The 17,672-nt window shown below is 38.3% G+C and overlaps 1 protein-coding gene across 2 annotated transcripts in view; it reads right to left on the bottom strand.

Moving 5' to 3' along the window:
• Positions 1 to 220: 220 nt before the first annotated feature.
• The window catches only part of EPHA7 (EPH receptor A7), a 179,178-nt gene continuing 161,726 nt past the window's right edge, over positions 221 to 17,672 (bottom strand). For both annotated transcript variants that reach the window (XM_080388103.1, XM_080388099.1), the window contains one exon: positions 221 to 15,976. In XM_080388103.1, the coding sequence (XP_080244229.1) occupies positions 15,781 to 15,976 (196 nt within the window). In that variant the 3' untranslated portion in view covers positions 221 to 15,780. The remainder of the gene's footprint in view (positions 15,977 to 17,672) is intronic.

Genomic DNA, 17,672 nt, shown 5'->3' with positions numbered 1-17,672 from the left:
TGTCCATTCTTAAGTTCAAGTATTAGATATTGGTCCTCAGCACCAATGTCTGTGGTATCCTGAAACTATGCAACTAGGTCATCACGGGAGAAACCCTACTCCAGAATATAAAATAGACCTAGAATAGACCAAACACTTCCAGTCCCTCTGGAACAGTAAGATCAAACCTGCAAATATATCACTGCCTGCCCTGCTTTTCTGGAGACCACCAAATCAAAAGGAAAGTTTGAATTTTTTATTGCTAGTTCACCACCAAAAACCTTGTGACATTGAAGATTATTCTTCATAAATATATCTATGCACATTGGAACATGGCATTATTACTCTTTTAAAGAAAAAAAAAAAAACAACCACCTTTGTTGTACACACATATATATATAGTTATATGTATTAGTTTTTATAAAAAAACATTTATTCATGTGTATACAGATCATAGGATGTTGATTTATGTTATCATCAGGCTCATTCTTATTGCATTTCCTGCCCCACAACTGAATTTTCAATAGATTTCTCTGCTGAACATTTTCAGCCATATACCACTGGGATTCCATATGTATACAGCAGTCCACCAATACTCAGTGAATTGCAAATTTGGGAATTTAATAAAGGCATTGTGAAATTACAGGAAATATTTTATGCAAAAGACTCACTTTTTAAGAACCATACCATGCCCACAGTGGTTTAGATTTTTGTAAAAATGCTGATTTTAGTATGAAAGTACATCATAATGTAACATTTTGAATAATTCTGACTGTGGTTGAACATATAATCCTAAATTTACCAGTAATATATAGATTTTTGGCAAAAAAACGGAACAAAGAATAAGTGTACCTTTACGAGTATTTATCACTTCTGTCTTATTTTTCATTACAAGGTCTCAAAATGCTTTATAAACATCAATTAAATCACATTTGTCTCCTTATCTGCTTCAAATGAGTAAACTGAAGTTCAGAGAGATTAAAAGGTTTCTCCATGATAAAATAGTAAATCAGTGGAAGAGCTGAAAATAGAATTCAAGAGTTTGGATGAGAAGAACATATTATGCAAAATTTTCATAATGAAATAAAAAATGTCTTAAATATCAAGGATATTGTTTGTTATAAATATATAATTGGATCCAATCTAGTGAAAACAACATTTAGATGCTAGTGGGAACAGAATTTATCTTTGTAATGGAAGTATTCAAATCATATTTGGGACTGTTTTCCAGTAATAACGTGCCTGTTTGTGGGCGAAAATAGATTCTTGAAAACTGTGTGTACATCAAAGAACAAGTGAAAATTTATGGGGTTATATTTCCATATCTATGTATTTATATACCGATTTATTTATATTTATATATACATATAGCCAATATAATAATGTTATTAAAGCTACAAATACAGGAAGAACAATGGAACTGAAAATGCAACCACTGACAATTTTAATACAAAAAGACACAAAATCAAAATGGCAAATTTAATCCAGCTGTAATCCTGACCATGAACCCAGAGACCAAAACCACTAAGATGCATCATTTCAACTGAAAACTTACTTCAGTTTTCAGATCTGTGAGCAGTTCTTTTGTAATATCTATGATTTCTTTTTAGAAAGAGCATTAGTTCTGCAAGTAATGCTCAGAATTAAAACAATGAGATATATCTAGGCTATTTATTGTTTTCTATACTGACAACAGCAAGATCCACTGAACCCTCTGGTGAACTTAAAACTAAGGTTTCAGCATTCCACAAGGTTCATGAAGTTTTCGCTCTTGGAGATTCATTTGGCTATATTATATCTGGCACTAGCTGATGAACAAACAACATAGCACAGTGGTGACTGCACAATGCTGGCTTTTTTCTCACTGTGCACTGGGCAAAGATTCCTATTTTATGTATCCTTAACAATTTGTTCCAGTGGTGGAAAAAAATCTACTAGACTTGTCATGCACTGACAAAAGCAAAAATGATATTAATCAAGAAATGTTTCTGTCTTGTTAGTTTTGGAAAGCTATCTGAGAAGTTAGACGTGTAAAGCAGAGTCTTGCTGCTTGTGCGGCTTATCCCTTCGAGGCCTCCTAGTCAGCTCAGCACCCAACTGTCAATGGCCTTAGTTGCAGATACTGGGCAAGGATTTCAGTGCGTTATGTTGCAATCTCCCTTACACTTTGTCATTTCTATCTTTCACACATTTTGCTTGTTTCATATCTCAGTAAAATTTCAGCTTCCCAAGCAACTGCCAGCTGCTGCTGCAATATGGCTGGTACCTTCACCATGATTCCGCCACAGTCAATAAAAAGTTTCTTACTGATCTCATCAAGATCTGGATCAAGGTTTTAGTGTGGAACAAAGCTCATTCAAAACTGTCTTCTGTAATACTCCCAGTAAATTCCTCTGCCAATCTCTTGGTCAGATAGCAAGCTTAAAATCAAATTCCTGCTTGCCAGACCCAAACAGCTGAACACAAATAATTTCTGATCCACCTGCAAAACTCGGCAAAAAATCAGTAATATTAAATCACTAGGACAGGAGAATAAACAAATGTGTTAGTTTTGCTGGTTTTCTCTGTTGCTGTCTGCGTCTCTTTAATCAATAACTTCTTCCTATAGGTTATTTGATAATATACAGAAGGAAAGGTTGGTATGTTCAAGAGTCTTAGGTGAGCCTTGTTCTTCATGGGGCAGGATATATAATTATATAGACACGCATATATAATACTTCATCTGTAACAGTCCTTCTATTTGAAAAGAACAAGGAATAACTTTCTTTATAAGAAAGTATTTGTAATCCTCATTCTGAAATTTACTGTTTCATTCATTTGGGTGGAATTCGTCTCATCTAACTTTCAGCAATCTACAAGCTTAGCTTTGTCTCTTGGGGTTTATCTACAGCCACGAGAAAGAAAAGCAACTCATCCAATTCTAAAACAAGCAACTCAGGTAAGTGGAATGACTCACCCTCTAATGAACTTGTCTTCCTGCATTAATTATAGTACCTAAGTAATTAATTTAGACTAGACACATAGATTCTCTGTTCCACTATTAATTTTTTTCTTCAAAAGAGAAGTAAGACTTATTCTAAAGACAAACTTAAATAAATCTGTGAATGCATAAATGTATGTATGTGACTAAATAAATGTAAACAGAAAATACACAATACATAAACACACATATAGATTTGCAAATAAATATAAATGCACATATACATAGATTTATATACATATATACACACACATTACACCCATACCTTCTGTGTCTATAAGGGTGTCATCGGGTCTTTTAGATGTCTTTCTATAGCTAGTCATTCTTTTTCCCTAAATATCAGTAACCTGTTCACCCCTCCTTGTGGCTTCCTAGGTATTTCATTAAGAAAATTACATCAGTGTTTAAGAAAGCAACGTGGTCAGTCTGAATTTCTTTCCTTTTTTGTTTGGTCTTCTTTAAAACAACAACAAAATAAAAAAACCAAAAACCAGCAAAACAAAAAATTCACTCACATTTCATGTAGTTGTCTGTTTTCTTGTCACTGTATTGTATAAAAAAATAAATTAAAATATTTGAAATATTTCCCTTCAAATATCTAATATTCAGTACATTTTTTAAAAAAATCCTTCTTTTAGTTGTGATGCTAACAGATAAAGTGTCATTAGATTCATTTTGAGGACACCTGTGTTCTTAAACAGCCATAACAAGGTCTTAAAGCTAATCTTTGTTGAGAAAATTCTCATGACAATGGAAGAAACAGCTCATTAGTAGGATGATAGAAAGGGACAGTAAATGCACTGTAAAACAGTAGTCATCTTTACTTTCAGATTGACCTTAATTTTGTACCAGAGAAAATGATTCAATTGAAAATTATTTTATCATTTTCAGTTATGCATTTCAGTTTGACAACAAACTAGAGTTTTTGAGACACTGCAGTTAAAATCTCCCATAAATTTATTCAAATTCAATCTTGCACCTTTTTTTTGGCTTGCGTTTTTCCTCCAGATAAATGCTAACCTTTTATGAGATTGTTATCATTACTAGTAAATAACATTGTTAACACTAATCAGTAAAAATGCTGCTATACCCTAGGAAAAAATAGGCATAACTGAAAATACAGGAGAGGTGCTTGTTAGGAAACTGATCAAACAAGCTTAATTATGACCCCCAGATAAAGGGACTGCTATTAAGCCATTAAATTATCACAGATAAGACAGACTCTTAGTCACTGTCTGATGATAAATCACAGCTAACAACAGCAAGGAAATCAGAGCTTGAACTGCTAATCCTTTTGAGTTTGTGATGAGCACCAGTTCCCCTACTGTTTTGCATCTATTTATATTGCACTCCGAACCCCCAAATGGCCTCTGCTTATCTGCAGCTCTAGATAATTTATGCGTATTGGTGTGTCACCTCACAGCAGAGGCTGTTACCAGGAAAGAGGAGTTTTAGGAAATCTGATCCCTTGAAATGCTAATCCTCTGGAGATTACTTCACATAAACCAGTTTTCTGCTGTGATTTACTTTTGTTTACTGGTAGCAGAGATTAGCACTTTACGATTGCCATTTCAGACAGCTGCTTAGTTTGAGAATAAAGGATTCGTTTAATGTGCAGGATTTTCACATATGAAGCTGTCCTGAGTCTAGAAGTACAAAAGGCAAGATAGTAATTTTTATTTATATGTAATCTCTTAAAAAAGATATGTAAATATTTTTACTACATGAAAGGCTGGTTTAAAATGGTTCGTTCCTTGTACCTTAATCCAGAAAAGCACCTTCATTTCTGTGTAATTTTAATCATGTGGGTCAGCATAGTAACTTTGATGGGATATTCTTGTATATACTAGGAGTGTTTAGGTGCTTTGCTGGATCAGGCTCCAGCAATGAGATGCTCTCCGGTTTTCAGCTATGACAGGTATTTTCTATGCTGAAATGGTTACTAATGAGAAAGGATATATGATTAGGAATTTTATTAAAAAGCTTTTTCCCTATCTTCATGCTGTTGAACTGCTAAGAAATCTTATCTTTTGACATTTGATGGATATATTTGGCTGGTAGTTGAATGTCCTGCTTCTTAGTGGTGCAGACTATTCCTAAATTAATAACTACCAAAACCATTGAATTCAAACATGCCTATTAGTGTAGCATAACAAAAGTTTCAGCTGGGCACACAATGCTGCTGAAAATAAACGGACTAAACAAATAGTTACTGAGAGTTTCCAATTTCCTTTTTGTTGTTGTACTAAGGTTCAATATTCAGACTGGATGAGATCACACCAAGTGACATGAGTGATTACTAATTAGCCAAGCATTCTGACGGTAGCTGCTGGTGGCAGCTACTGAGATACAGTACTATGTGTCAAACAGATAAGGACAGGCAAGAAATGAAGTTAACCTTGAGATTTCATTACATTTAATGTCACCTAGTAACACCTGATATTTTTAATCCTGGTTACATTCTTCTTACCAAATCCATTCCCACTGGCAGTCATGATAAAAAAATTAAAAAAAAAAAAAAAAAAAAAAAAAGTTTCAGAACTTCTCCACTGCTTTCTCTGAATACAGGAAGTATTCCCAGAATTGAGAATACTTCAGTATAAAAATGTATGTGAGGGCAGCCTGGTGTAAAGGAAGTGGGGAAAGTAGTGCCCCCTATTTGCAAGGGTGAGAGAGGGAATATGTCATCACTTTAAACTATACATTATATAACTTTGGGGTTGTTTTCCTGGAGGGAAGTCCCTTGGGGGACTGCAGTTAATGATTCTGTTAATCTTCTCCAAAAGCATGGGAGTGAAAGGGTGGAAAAATGTTCTTAAAATAAAAGCAAAAAATGGCCACACAGAGAAGCACACAAAAATGTAGATTACGTCTCTAAGTGCTTGTTTTTGTTGGATTTCAGAAAATTACATCTTTATATAAATGAAGGTTTCTGTGCAATACCATTTCAGATATCATGTGAAGGTGAAGTTTTCCTTAAATTGTTTAATTCTGAACATGCCTCTAGTTCCTGAGTAGAGAAACAAAGATAAGACCTTCTGACTGACTGGTCTCTGTACATCTATTTGTGGATGTATGTTTGAATATCTTGTGCACCCATTGGCAGGCAAAGACAATTTCTGGTAAACTTAGAGCAAGACCTTTTAGGCTTTTACCCAAGAATTTGGTCTAGATCTGCCTAAAGATTTATGGGCAGCTTTGGTGATAATAAGAATATGAGGACATAAGCATCTAAATCTATAATTTCCTTTTTTCCATTCAGCCATCAAAACAGAGGTACAGTTGTTGGTCACTGTACCCATAAAATATTATATGGAGTGGACTAGTGTGACAATTCATACATTGTTATTTGGCAGAGAGGGATAATATCAACATGTTGTACTAGCTTTAGACCTGATTTGATTCATCTAGAAAGGTCTATGTAGAGGAATGAAGCTGGGTTAATTATCATTGATAATATACAGGTGTGGGCTGGCTTCAGGGGTGGGGGGGTTGGCCGATGTAGATAAGGTGTAGGCGTGGCTGGTTAAGTGGCTGGGGAGCCAAGGAAGAAAAAGCAGCAGAGAGAGCACGCCCTGGGTGAGGTGAGGAGAAGGCAGCAGAGGGACTGGCATGAAGAGTGTGCTGGTATGAGATGGTAAACGACCTTCTTGCAGCTTGATAGTTTGGAGAGTGCTGTGACAGGTCTGCTCTTTTCTTTTGCCTTGAGCCTTACCTACTGTTTCCGTAAGTTATACTTAAGCTATGTCTTCAACAGACATTAGACAACACTACAGCAAGTTTTTGGAAAGAATGTGCTCCATCTATTTTTACAGATTAATTTGAAAAAAATTGACAATATAAACACTTTACAGTAAGAAAGCTGTAGATCTTACATTTCCCAAAGAAAATTCTGCTGGCTATAGTTATTGAGATAAAACTTTGAACTGGTGTTCTTGTTCTGGAGAAAGTTATTTCAACAGTGGGCTACCACTGGGTTTGAAATATTCTTCTCCAAATTAATATTAATTATGGCTGACAACAGTGCATCTTCTTTTAAGTTTCACTTAGCTGAAATATTTAATGAAGCATATAACCAGCTCCTTAGATTTATTAGAAAAACTGTCTCCAAACTGATCATCTCAATTGGTTTTCCTTGATATTTCAGTTTTGATAAGAAGTTCTGTCCACTGGGTAAAAGTTCATTTGTGATAATAAAGTGGAGAGACTTCCCTGGGTACTCATCTACACCAATGCACGCAGCATGGGAAGCAAACGGGGGGAGCTGGAAGCCATTGTGCAGCACAAAGACATGACATGGAAACACGGTGAGATGACTCGCACAACTGAAGTGCTGCAATGAGTGGTTGTAAACTCTTCTGAAGGGATAGGAAAGGAAAGAGAGGTGGTGGGGTAATCCTGTGTGTTACGGAATGTTTTGACTGTCTAGAGCTTAATGACGATTAATGACTGATGGGGATGTAGTCTTCAAGGACAAAGGAGTCCAGGAAGGCTGGGCATTCTTCAAAAAGGAAATCTTAAAAACACAGGAGCAGGCCATGCCCATGGGCCGAAAGATGCACTGGTAGGGAAGACCAGCCTGTCTAAACAGAGGCCTTTGGCTGAAACTCAGGGAAAAAATGAGGGTTTATGACCTTTGGAAGAAGGAACAGGCAACTCAGGAGGACTACAAGGATGTCATGAGGTTATGCAGGGAGAAAATTAGAAGGGCCAAAGACCAGACAGAACTTAATTGTGCTACTCCTGTAAAAGGCAATTAAAATGTTTCTATAAATCCATTAGCAACAAAAGGAAGGCTAAGGAGAATCTCCATCCTTTATTGGATGCAGGGAGAAACATAGTGACAAAGGCTGAGGAAAAGGCCGAGGTGCTGAATGCCTTCTTTGCCTCAGTCTTTAATAGTAAGTTCTGTTGTTGTTGAGCCCAGTTGTTCTGGGTACTCAGCCCCCTGAGCTGGAAGATGGGGATGGAGAGCAGAATGAAGCCCCCATGATCCAAGGGGAAATGGTCAGTGACCTGCTACACCACTTAGATGCACACAAGCCTATGGGGCGGGGTGGGATCCACCCGAGGGTGCTGAGGGAGCTGGCAGAAGTGCTCACCAAGCCCCGTCCCATCATTTATCAGCAGTGCTGGCTAACCAGGGAGGTCCCAGTTGACTGGAAGTTAGCAAACATGATGTCCATCTACAAGAGGGGCCAGAAGGAGGATCTGGGGAACTACGGCCCTGTCAGCCTCACCTCGGTGCTTGGGAATGTTACGGAGCAGGTCATCCTGAGTGCCATCACGCGGCATGTACAGGAGAACCAGGGGATCAGGCCCAGCCAGCAGGGGTTTATGAAAGACTTGTCTGCTTGACGAGCCTGATGTCCTGCTATGACAAGGTGACCTGCTCAGTGGATGAGGGAAAGGCTGTGCATGTTGTCTACCTAAACTTCAGTCATGCCTTTGACACTGTTTCCCACAGCATTCTCCTGGAGAAACTGGCTGCTCATGGCTTAGATAGGCATAGTGTATACTGGGTAAAATCTGGCTGGCTGGCTGAGCCCAAAGAATGGTGGTGAACAGTTATATGCAGTTGGTGGGTGGTCACAAGTGGTGTTCCCCAGGGCTCAGTACCGGGGCCAGTTCTGTTTAACGTCTTTATCAGTGATCTGGATGAGGGGATTGAGTGCACCCTCAGTCAGTTTGCAGACAACACCAAGGAGAGGGGAGTGAGTGTTGATCTGCCTGAGGGCAGGAAGGATCTGCAGAGGGATCTGGACAGGTTGGATTGATGGCCAACTGTATGAGGTTCAACCAGGCTCAGTGCTGGGTCCTGCACCTGGGTCACACCAGCCCCGGGCAGCGCCACAGGCCTGGGGAAGGGTGGCTGGGAACTGCCTGGGGGAAAGGCCCTGGGGGTGCTGGTCAACAGCCGGCTGGACATGAGCCAGCAGTGTGCCCGGGTGGCCAAGGGGGCCGACAGCATCCTGGCTTGTGTCAGACACAGTGTGGCCGGCAGGACCAGGGCAGTGACTGTCCCCCCGTACTGGGCATTGGTGAGGCCGCCCCTCGAACCCTGGGTGCAGGTTTGGGCCCCTCACTGCCAGACAGACACTGAGGTGCTGGAGCGTGTCCAGGGAATGGCAACGGGGCTGGGGAAGGGTCTGGAGCACAGGTCTGATGAGCAGCAGCTGAGGGAACTGGGGTGGTTTAGTCTTGAGAAATGGAGGCTCAGGGGGGACCTTACTGCTCTCTACAGCTAAGGAGGTTGTAGGCAGGTGGGGGTTGGTCTCTTTTCCCAAGTAACAAGCGATAGGATGAGAGGGAAAAGCCTCAAATTGCACCATGAGACATTTAGACTGGATATTAGGAAAAATTTCTTCCCTGATGTGTTGTCAAGCATTGGAACAGGCTGCCCAGGGAGGTGGTTGAGTCACCATCCCTGGAGGTATTTAAAAGACATCTAAAAGTGGCACTTAGGGCCGTGGTTTAGTGGTGGATTTGGCAATGTTAGGTTAATGGTTGGTTCAATGGTCTTAAAGGTCTTTTCCAACCTAAATGATTCTATGATTATACAATTCTATTATGTGAAAGTGCAGACAAGTGTATGCATTTAAAAGAAATAGAGAGCTTGTGCCATAAAATAAATCAAGCCCCTAAATGTCAAAGAAAAAGTCAGTAACTTAGGCTGTTCCTTTTGTTTTAAAGATGTCTTTTTTTATATATATATTTCTGCAGTTTGCAATAAACTGAGAACTCTCGTATTTCAGGAGTTTGTAAATCAGTACTTAAAAAAAAAAAAAAATCAGAATCCTATAAATGGCTTCAAGTTGAGTTCCCAAAATTTTGGAAACCTTAGTGCAAAGTTTTGTTACAGGAAAATTTTCACTTTTACAGAACTAGAGAAGATTTTTTTTTTTTTTTTTTTTCCCTAAAGGATTGATCACTTCTCACATCTTAAATTCTGGGGGTTTGGATTAGAACAAAAGATTGAACAAAACAACCTTTCAATAATGTAAGTAGAGTTTACATTCAAAATGCAACTAAAAAGACATTAAATTTAAATAAACATGAGGCCAACCACCAATAAACTGATGCAAGAACAAGTGCATGTGAAGGTAAAAGAACACCTAGAGACTGCACTGGAAAAGGGTGAGGACATCCGGTTTTTGGTACCTGTCTATATAGCAAAAAAAGAGCTAGAAAGGGCTGGTGAGATGAGCTGTGAACAGGGAGTGAGCATTCCTGAAGGACATGGTGTGAAAACACTATGGCAGAATGGCAAAAAGTTCATCCACTTAAAGTTATTACCTAGAATTTTTTGATCAGGTTTAAAGCCACAGTTTTCAACCAGGTCCTTCTTTTGTGTCACTGAGCATATTAGATCTCCCAGAAATAAGTTCACTGTTATTTGCCGTCAGAGCATAAAAATCCACTTACTTTGCCATTTTTGTATTGTATGTAAAAAGAGCTGTACCTGCCCAGTACACACTGGGAAAGACTGGCTGATCTGGGATTTGTTATGAATTTTCCTCTAATCTCAGGTTTCCATTCACCAGCTTATTTTATTGCTGCCTGCCATTGTTACTCAATTAATATTGTCAATTAAAAAGCAGACCCCATTAAAGTTAATGTCCGCAATACAAAAAAATGCTGAAGCAGTGGAGAGACTGGGCCAACGTATATGTCTAATAAACTGACAAAGTAAGAAATTGCTTATACATGTGGGAACCAGTCAATATCAATAGAGATACTTAGTTATAGATGATAGAGATAGAGACAGAAGCCATTCAGTGCTTATTTATTGTCAGAACATTACATGGCAATTTGATTTGATAGTTTGTGGAGTCTCTTAATTTTTAGTTCCCAAAGTTCTACTGATTCAGAGAAAGATTTACAGGCATCTACACTCTACTGGAACAGAAAGAAATTCATAACACTTTCTCTATGAACATCACAGATCTCCTGTGACAACCAGTTCTCTTTTGTCACTGGCTAGCTCAATATGGCTATAGATTTTGAAAGAATTACTTTTATAACTACAGAAAAATAAAAACACTACTACATAATTCTGTATTTTTTTTAATATAGGCAAGTGTAGATGAGTCTAAACGCCAAGCAAATAAATAAATACATAATCTTTTCGTTCCTCCTTTCAAATATCAAAGATGCAACTCAGATTGAGAAACACTAAATGTCAGTCATCACCCACTTACTTCAATCACTATGAAAGATTTCTGGTATGTTACGAATACTAATAACTCATAGGATCTTCTACTCACCTGTCTACAATTACATACTCTCAGTATTCACATAAGGTAACATGGGTCATGGCATAATCCTTGTGTAGACAGAGAATAGGTTTGGGAGAATTGCTAAAATGCCATTTCAGTGAAATTAAGATATGGGACAAACAGAAGGGATTCCTTTTTACACAAGCAAGTTTATCAGATTTCCTAAGTCAGGGTTCACATTATTCTCACTGGTTTCACTGGTGTTGTAACGCAGACCCCCGGCATTTAGACCTGCAATGAAGCAGAAGTAGCTAAATGCAGCTTTGGGTGCTCGCTGACAGGGTAGTTCCCAAAAGTCCACTCTGTTGTTGCCTGACCCTGAAAGTTCAATAGTTACTGGGATAGACAGAAAGAGAGGGATTGGCACCTCAGAGCTGTAGTTTGATGCCAGAGCTTACTGCAGGGAACAGTGGGATAAACAAAAGGAACAGCTACTGTGGGACAAAGGCTGAAAGTCTCACCTCATGACACCCTGTAGTCCCATGAGTAAGGCAGTGTTGAAAAATATACTAATACCGGTACAGCATTCATTTGTTTTATCTTCCCCATCTGGATGTTTCTCCGTTCACTCAGACTGTTCCCTGCTCCGTACGCCAGAGTTGGTGGAGGGTGTTGCTAAACATCCAGCTGTCCTTTTCAGTGTAGATGGATGTGCCTAATCTGCATTTATAGCTTCTCTGAGGAGGGAGGCCATCTAAGAGGCTGAAGGCTATTCTTAAATGCACTTTATGGATCTAATCCTTAACAATTTTTCACTCTGAAGGTTGTATAACCACTCTGTGTGAACCAGTAAGCAATAATAAGGTCTAAACTCTATTTTTAAGGTTTCCAGTTAATAAATATAAAGGCCAATAGCTTGAAGGTTTCCCTCCCCCCTCCTGAAAAATACAGAAGTGAATTATAGCAACTGGGCACTTAAGTGCGTGCAAAGATTCCTGGACTGAATTAATTAAAACAAGACTTAAGCAAAAGTACTTTTATTAGTAGTAAAGGGAAATGTGGTATCTAAGAACCGTCAGATGAGAAAGTTTGATACAAAATGATTTTTAAAAGTTAAATCAGAAGCTGCCTGTAAAGAACTGTAAAATGATTTCACAATTTTGAATGCCATTTGCAATAAAGTGGTGATGAAATTTGATAAAGCAGAAGGAAATGCACGAGGGAAAAATAAGTCTAACTATACATACACAGGCAGGGACTACAAATTTACTATTGCTTGAGAAGAAAAAAATAACTAAATAATATTAGACAGCTTTCTGAAAACATCAAGTCAAGCACTCAGTATCAAGTAGAAATGTGAAACAGGATATCTGGATGATTAAGAAAGAAACTGTAAACAAAATAGAAAACATATATATATATCACTGTATAAATACACTGTATCGCTATATCACTGTATAAATACATCATACACTCTTATGTTGAATAGTTCATGCAGCCCTGGTCATTCTATTTCAGAAGAAAGAAGGGCAAGACAGACAGAGACAGAAGGAGGAAGCAAATTCACAGGATCTAGGACAAATTCAGACTATTAAACATAGTGTACCCCCCAGATTTAGGAAGCATTTGAGCTGTACATATTGGATACAGAGCCCTGAAGATGTCTGGAAGTCAACAGCTGAAGGTGTCCCTAATCTGATGGGGAAAACGGAGGCCTTATAACAACAGGACTGTACCCCTACCAGGCAGGACACCCGCCAGGTACACAGGGCTATGTGGACTTGTGGTTTGGGTCAGTGCAGCTGTTCTTACTTTAGGCACAGCCAAGTATCTTCTTGGAAAAGCTGACAGGTAACAATAGGAAAGGATTGGCAGGAAAAGTATAGGCAAGGTTAAAAAAAAAATAATTATAGGCAAAATAACCATGCTGTCCTTTACTCTCAGAATACATTAATATACTTTTTTTTTTTTTTTTTTTAATCCCAGCCTTTTTCCTTTAACTCCATTTGGCTACTTCCAAAATTGTGCATCCAGTTATGTGTCTGAACTCAGAAGGCAGGTCAAACTGCAATTTCCAGAGTTTATGGCACCTTTCCCAATTGTTTTTGTTTGTTGGTGGGGTTTGTTGTTTTTTATTTTAGTAGCAGAGGATGGGAAGATGCCACACAGTGGAATCCTCTCTGAGGGCCAAGAGACAGGTACATATGTCTTCCATATCTGCTATCATGCCAGAAGCAGGGGCAAAATTATGCAAAATTTGGAGCTTGTCTAAATATAATTAGTAGAAATATTAACTAAGTTTTGATATTGCTTTATGGTGAATCCATTATTGCAAAAAGTTGTAGGCAACTGAATTAGTGGGGTTCTTTCAAATACATAAAAATAGATGTAAAAAATTCTCTATTATGGGGAGATACTACGACACTGCTTTGCAAGCTCTTCTTTTAAATGATACAAAGACTGTTATAAAACTTTGAGCTACATTTGATTGTAGAAAGAATTTAAACAGGGTAGGTTTGGTAAGTTGACATCACAGCTATATGATTTAATTCCAGTATTCATTCAATAATGGTAGAGAGAAATTACTGAGGTGGGCTGATTCTTTAAGCACTGCTGAGCATTGTCTTAAGTCTCTGTACCTGGTGTGTTCTTTAGTAGCTGAAGTTGCTATATTGACAGAATAGGTCCTGTAAACTTCATTACTAAAATGGTACCCTGAGGTGACAAGAGTTTAATTAACTTAAGCAAAGTTCAAATTGAAGACAATTTTAAAAAGTGTACTTGGCCATTGCTGCCATTTGAGAATCCAGTAAACCACCATTTGACAAAATCTTCAAGAAAATGATGGACAAACACAAGCAGTTAAAGAATTTTGGTAATATTTCAGCTATGACTTTCAATTGTCTCCTCCTCACCCAGATGAATTATCTGAATCCTATCCAGAGTCGCCAAGATATTCTTAAACGAGGTCGTTGTCTCCACTAGACAATACTTAAATCATTCCACTGCTAGAAGAGACTAAAAATGGGCATCATATTGATAAGGTGTCACAACAACCAACTTGATATCACTCTGGTGTACGTTCAAGATGAATGACTCATGCAAAGCTGTGTTACCCTGAAGGAGAAGAAAAATTTATCCAGTGCTGTCCTCTAAAACTTATAAGAAAAAATACAATGGGTAAGTACCTATAGTACCCTAAACATCAATACTTTGCGGTTAGAAGTACCGAGCAAAAAGTGTCTATGTATGCCAAAGTAATAGAATACTCCATTACCAGCAGTAGTCTCTCAGCTGTCATCCCAGTACATGTGCCAAGCTAGAACTGTGTCTCAAAACAGTTTCACTGGAGACAGAAAGATCTGAGCCTTTCCAGTGTGCTTTCTGATAAACTTTCACAGGCAAAATGGAAGAGATGTGAGGAGGATATAAATGGAGACACGGTCTGCAGCAAAAAAGTGACTTCCTGTTAGCAGATCTAGTTAATAATTCCTAAAGAAGTTGGCAAAATGCCTTTTCTCAGGGAGACATAGTAACTGGTTTTGCTCTTTGCAGCCTAACCATTAGACATGTCTGATCACTGAAGCAGAGAAGAAGGAAGTGAGGAAGAGATTAGATTGGCCACTTTGCAGCTTTCTTACTCCTGAAGAATTCTTACCTTGAAAATCAGGGTAGTTTAAAATATCTGACAGACTAAAAATGGCAGTTTTCCAGTTTCCTTGTAAAAACAACACCAATTTTCTAGAAGAAAAACAAAAAAAAAAAAAAAAGCCAATCCAACATAATGAAAATAATTCCCAAATTTATCAGAAATTTTCATGAAAAGTTATAAAATATATTATTTTTCAGTGAGCAAAATCCCCATTACCATTTTCTGTAATAATAAGACAGTTCTAAAAGAAACTGCTCAAATATTTTTCTTCCCTGTTTCCATTTCACTGTGGGCGTTTTTATTTCTGCTTCTTTCTGATCTAGAATGAAAGGACATTTTAAAATGTCCTGGATTGGCTGAAGTATTATAATTTTGCTGAGTATTTCTCAGCAAGGGCTGTTTGTAAGTAGTGGCAAAGCCTCCCATTGATTTGTCTGCATGAGAAAGGCTAACAGGATGCTCTATGCTGCTTTCTACCAGTAGCATCATCAGTAGGAGTAAAGCTGTATCATCCCAGCTTAAATTTCTTCCCCAGCAGGATCTCTGGAAATGTTTGATTTAGCTGCTTCTCCTTCTCCTTTAGTCTTCGATATACATATTTTGTGCATAAGAGGAGGGCTAGAAAGAAGATGGGGAAGCAGGGTTATGTTAGTGTGAGGAACTTCCAGGGCAGGCTTCCAGGGCAGCTTTGCGGGCTCTTCTCTCCCTAGCAGCATCGCCATGTCCTGCTTCGCCATCCTCCTTAAATCATCATGCTCTTCAGATGTGGTCTTTCATTCCTGGCATTAGTCATAATCCTCAGCTTGTCAGGTGTGTGTTCTGGCCTCTCCCATACACCTCTGTTTACTCTTCCTCCTGTTGCCAGTCTGTTCCTCCCTTCTTCTCCATTCCTTTCCATGCTTCTTTTCTACATTTCCATTCTCTAATCCCAACTACAGTCCTTATGCGCATTAAAAAAATGCCTCATAGCGTTCACTGTGCCTCCAAACCAATCTCATGATTTTATGGTTATAACTCTTGTTTTGCTTCCCCTTTCTGCTTCCTTTGTCTCCTGCCATTATGCCATTTCTATTCAGGCTGTCATCTCTTCTGGAAAGGGACTTTTCTTGTTCTCTGTTTTGCAAAGCACCTGGCATGTTTTTGATTCTGTCAAACAAATAATAACAACAGATATGAAATTGGCAGTGCAGCAGAATCCTGATATCAGGAAGTAATAGAGGCAAATTACACTATCATTCTCGTTGCCATGTATATACCACTACTTGACAAAAATTCTCATTGACTAGCTAGGTAAACATCAAAAAACCCAAAGTTTCCCAAGCAAACACCTCTAACATGAAAGAAATGTAGTTTCATGTTGGATCTCAATGACCCACAGGGTTACACTTCACAATTTCAGTACTGGAAATAAAGGAAATGAATGAGGTGCAGTCTTTCAGATGGGTGTTTGGGTATAAAATTAAGGACTGGGAAAAGATGTAGGTAACTCCTTAAAAGAAGGAAGTAGGAAAAGAGTGGAATGGGTGTGTTCAATTTAAACTCTGCTTAATTAAAAGAGCATACACATGGTAAGTAGATTGTAGCATGTAAACTAATAGACTCTCCTTTAGCCTAAGTGATGCTACCAGAAGATCTCAGCATTTCTGAAGAATCTAACAAAGTATTTTAACTGACTTGTCCCAGTCATTACATTATCATTACATTATATTAGGCGCCCAAAGACAATGTTTATGTTATCTGTTGCCAACACCCCACCCCCCACCCCCTACCCCCAGAGTTTAAAAAAGGAAAGGAAACAAAAAGATGTGGCTTTTTCTGTATGTTTAGTGATGGGCTTAGCCATATGAAATCTCTGAAACAATATAGCTTTAGGACTAATGGATATAGGCCAGGACTGAATAGAAATTATTTTACATATGGTTAGCAATCCCTTAACTAAATTATTTGAAAATTCCTGAGAGAAAAGCAATTTATTACAGATGTTGAGACAAGCCAATGTAACACTGACACTAAAGAAAAATAAACCAGCAGAGGAATGTCCCCCTGCCATACCAACCAATATCCTTACAGTTGATTCCAAAGTAGTATCTGTCATTCCAGCACATGGATTAGATTATTTAACAGTGTGAATCAAAGGGAAGATAGTCATTCAAGAGAAGAGTATTCTAAATACATTGTAGCATGCCATACATCTCTGTCACCAAACTGGACAAAATGGGAGCAGATGTTTTATGATAAGCTGAGAAGAGGACCCGACAATATTAATAGCCATAATGTCTGAGGCTTAGTAAACAAAAACCAAAGCTAGAGAAAGCAATCTGATGGAGGGACAGAATGTTTTTTTCTGTCTCTAGCGTAGTGTCCTGGAGACTAATTTCACACGAAGGGAAGGTATTAACTAAGCTAAATCTTGCTTCTATTAGTTTTTTTTGCACCTGCCCTTTGCAATCCTAGTAATGCAAGGAATGTGTGAGAAAAGAAAGCAGGAAAAGGGAACGCTGAGGAGAAATCCTTTCCAAAAGGAAGGCTTTTTTTGACTTAGGAAACTGATAGTTTCTTTTTACTGTTTTGAACACAAGTAAGTCTTTGAATTAGTAAAAATGATTGATATGTGAATTTATTCAAAGCTAAAGGCAAATTGCAGTCACAAACAGCACATAGATGCATAGGTATTTAAAACCTCAGGTTACATTTTTATTGGCTCTGTCTCTACTGACATTTTTTGGTCAGCACCAGGATGAAGTTCTCCAGATCAAGAGACGCATGAGATAATCTACGTATACCCTGCACTGTGGCACTTCTCATTGCCAAGAACTGGTTTCAGCAGAGCAGAGACCAGGTG

The sequence above is a fragment of the Falco punctatus genome (genome assembly GCF_963210335.1).
Source record: "Falco punctatus genome assembly, chromosome: 5".
Classification (NCBI taxonomy): domain Eukaryota; kingdom Metazoa; phylum Chordata; class Aves; order Falconiformes; family Falconidae; genus Falco; species Falco punctatus.
The sequence above is the reverse complement of the archived record's forward strand: the minus strand, read 5'-3'. Positions and strand labels throughout refer to the sequence as shown.